At 31.4% G+C, this 3,536-nt stretch overlaps 1 protein-coding gene across 1 annotated transcript; it reads left to right on the top strand.

Moving 5' to 3' along the window:
• Positions 1 to 842: 842 nt before the first annotated feature.
• On the top strand, positions 843 to 2,923 carry LOC107026047 (cytochrome P450 CYP72A219-like). The gene is made up of 5 exons (XM_015226883.2): positions 843 to 1,184; positions 1,269 to 1,489; positions 1,559 to 1,806; positions 1,882 to 2,266; positions 2,346 to 2,923. The coding sequence occupies exons 1-5, from the start codon at positions 908 to 910 to the stop codon at positions 2,769 to 2,771; spliced, it is 1,557 nt and encodes a 518-aa protein (XP_015082369.1). The 5' UTR covers positions 843 to 907; the 3' UTR covers positions 2,772 to 2,923.
• The last annotated feature ends 613 nt before the right edge of the window (positions 2,924 to 3,536 follow it).

Raw genomic sequence — 3,536 nt, forward strand, 5'->3', positions numbered from 1 at the left:
AGTTATCAAATAATAACATCCTTCTTTGCTTTAAGCGTGCTTTTTTATCTCATACCTAAAAACTTTGTTTCTCTCTTTTCTCAATCAAACATCATTTTTTTCCCCTCTTGAATTGGTAAGTTTTCATAAATCCTTTCAAGTTTTTTTTTATATTAATAATTTTCTTGTATTAACTGTGTCAAGAACACTGTTAGTGATTATTGGTGTTTATCATGGTTTTTGAATGAAATAAATTGTACTCCAAAATCATGATTGTTAAAACTTTTTTTTAATTAAAAGTGATATATTTTGTTGAAACGAAATTTTTATGATATTTTATTAATTTAATGTTAATTTCACATGCACATTTAGATATTGAAACCAAACGGCATTAATTATTTAGTGTTCAAATTTAGAGACCACATCTTAATATTGAGGTGTGTATTCGAACACTTGAATCTTAATGCAAATCTTAATATTCAGATGTGTATTCAAATTCAGACCTCTTAATCTTAATGGAAACAAATGAGGCCTTAGTTTAGTGACTTTAAAACAAAAATTAAAATATTGTTAGAAAATAAAAATATCATTCTTTTTGTAAATAGTCTAAAAACAGATAGGTCATTTTTATTTAAGTGAACGAAGTCAATAAAAATAAAATGAAAATAAAAACTAAACAACAATACAATCACACTAAAACAATATTACACAAAAGAAACCTTTTCTTTTTTTTTTTGATTAATTAACAATGAATTTAACAATATCATAAAAATAATAAATGGAATATTTACAGAGTAGGTAACAACCCTCCAAACAAGGTGAAGTGTATAATTTAGAAGTGGAGTATTTGAGATTCGTTTAGAGATATCCTACCCTTTTATATAATGTGTAGACAAGAAGCAAAGGGAGAGAAGAAACAAACAAACACATGGGCATGGCTATTGCAATTTTCATAGCTTTGGCCATATTTTTTCCTTTCACTTTTTGGTGCCTAAAATTGCTCTACTTTGTATGGTGGCGTCCGAAAACAGTAGAAAATGAACTGCGTCATCAAGGAATCTATGGGCGTCCCTATAGATTTCTATTTGGAAATCTAAAAGAGATGATAGAGATGAATAAAATAGCCAAATCTAAACCCATGCCATTGCACCACGATTTCACACCTCGACTTAATCCATTGTTCTATGAACTCGCTACCACTTACAGTAATTATTCTTTACTAATAATTTTCCATCCTTCTTTTATATAGTAATTACATTTGATTTGAACACTAGTGATTGTTATTGCAGAGAAACTTTACTTGTTTTGGCTAGGACCCATCCCTCGATTAACCATTTTGGATCCCAAGTTAATAAAGGAAGTACTGTCAAACAAATCTGGTGAGTTCAGAAAACCAAAAATCAGTGCTTTTCTGAAGCTATTTGTAACAGGGCTAGGGACTTACGATGGTGAAAAATGGGCCAAACATCGAAAAATTCTTAATCCGGCATTCCACATGGAAAAATTGAAGGTATATTAGTTTTCTGGTGTATATATGATAGTAATTTCCGTGATTGATTGTGTTTTGCACTTTGCACAGGTGATGTTGGGATTATTTGTTGAATGTACGGATGACATGATAAGCAGATGGGATAAGCTAACAGGTTCAACGGGTTCTTGTGAATTGGATATTTCTCAAGAATTTCATAATTTAACAGGAGATATGCTATCGAAAGCAGCTTTCGGTAGCAATTTTGAAGAAGGGAAATTGGTATTTTCACTTCTGAGAGAGCAATGTGAACTAATTTTCACTGCAAAGCTTGCTATTAATGTCTTCCCATGGTTAAGGTACACTTGTAATTAAGTAATGCCTTTCGTCTGTTTTTCGCTATGGATCTTAACAATTGATGATGTATGTAATAGGTTTGTGCCAACGAAAACTAATAGGAGAAGATTGTACATCTATAACACAGTTCGTAGTTCGTTAAAATCAATAATTGAGAAACGAGAGAAAGAGGTACAATCTGGAAAATCACACAATGAAGATCTGTTGGGTTTGTTAATGAAATCTAATCAGGAAGAACAGCAAGGGAATAAGAACTCGAATAAAGGAATGAGTACAGAGGATATGATAGAAGAGTGTAACTCTTTCTATTTTGCTGGTCAAGAGACTACTGCAACTTTGTTAACATGGACTGCAATTGTGTTGACTATGCATCCAGATTGGCAAGAGAAAGCTAGGAAAGAAGTTCTTCAAGTCATTGGAAAAGATGAACCTAAGTTTGATCAACTCAACCACCTAAAGATTGTAAGATTTCCCATCCATCACACTTTTTATTATGATCCTAGTAATGTATTTGTTTGATATGAGGAAACTGGTACTGTAGGTAACGATGATTTTGCACGAGGTTCTGAGGCTATATCCATCAGGTTCTCTCGTTAGAGAAACAAACAAAAAAACAAAGCTCGGAGAGTATACAATCCCAGCAGGTGCGCAACTTTTAGTGCCTCTACAAACAATTCATCGGGATACAGAGGCATGGGGTGAAGATGCACTCATTTTCAATCCAGAAAGGTTTTCAGAAGGGGTATCAAAAGCATCAAAGGACCTGATGTACTTCCCATTTGGTTGGGGTTCTCGGATATGCCTTGGAATGAACGTTTCGATGATTCAAGGGAAGCTTGTTTTGGCTAAAATCTTACAGAACTACTCATTTGAGCTTTCCCCATCCTATGCTCATGGTCCAACAATGCCAGCTCTTGTTCTACAACCACAATATGGTGCTCCTATGATCGTTCGAAAGCTAGAATGATCAATAAATCACTTCTATCTTGTCAACTATAAGCATAACCACATGATGCTTGAATTAAATGTTTCAATCAGTTTATTGGTTGGTTAATGGTTACTGAATTTAGACAAATCTGTTCAAGTTTTTTATGTGTTATGAAGCTAACTATGCTCCTCTGTTTCCTCCTCTTAAAATAAACAAGAACCGATTACGCTCCTTCATTTACTGGTCTTCACTCTTCCTTCCTAGCTCATTTACGCATTTGATATTTTGACTAAAAATATCATCATACTCCTACCGTCCATTTTTAGTTAGGTTGCATTTTTCAAAAATTAATTTAATTTAATTTTAAAATTAAATTAGATGAAACTAATTTGATATTTTAAATAAAAAATTAGATATTCAAAAGTTATACGAAAAGGATTATAAATTATAATTTTTTACATATCAATGTGATGAAAAAACATATCGTAAAATATTAGTTAAAGTTTTTATTGTTTAACTCTATAAAAAACGATAATAACTAAGGGTATGTTTGTTATGAAGAAGAATATTTTTTGAAAAATATTTTCTAATTTTCATATATTTGGTTGGCTTGAAAGTTTTGAAAAATATTTTTCAAATCAATTTATTTTTCTCGAGTATAAGAAATGACTTCACAAATTAAAAAAAAAAACATTTTCCAAAACTCTAATTTATCCTTAAATTATATATTATTTTCTTACCCCATTCCCGACCCTATCCATCCAAAAAAATAAAAAATTCATATATTTTTTACTCCTACGTTCA

This window comes from Solanum pennellii, chromosome 7 (genome assembly GCF_001406875.1).
Source record: "Solanum pennellii chromosome 7, SPENNV200".
In the NCBI taxonomy this organism is placed as follows: domain Eukaryota; kingdom Viridiplantae; phylum Streptophyta; class Magnoliopsida; order Solanales; family Solanaceae; genus Solanum; species Solanum pennellii.

What these genes read in the sequence shown, in the direction of transcription:
- LOC107026047 (XM_015226883.2), top strand. Translation starts at nt 908, where the DNA reads ATGGGCATGGCTATTGCAATTTTCATAGCTTTGGCCATATTTTTTCCT. An exon ending in TGAACTCGCTACCACTTACA is followed by an intron (nt 1,185 to 1,268) that starts GTAATTATTCTT and finishes TTGTTATTGCAG; the next exon opens with AGAAACTTTACTTGTTTTGG. An exon ending in AACTCAACCACCTAAAGATT is followed by an intron (nt 2,267 to 2,345) that starts GTAAGATTTCCC and finishes CTGGTACTGTAG; the next exon opens with GTAACGATGATTTTGCACGA.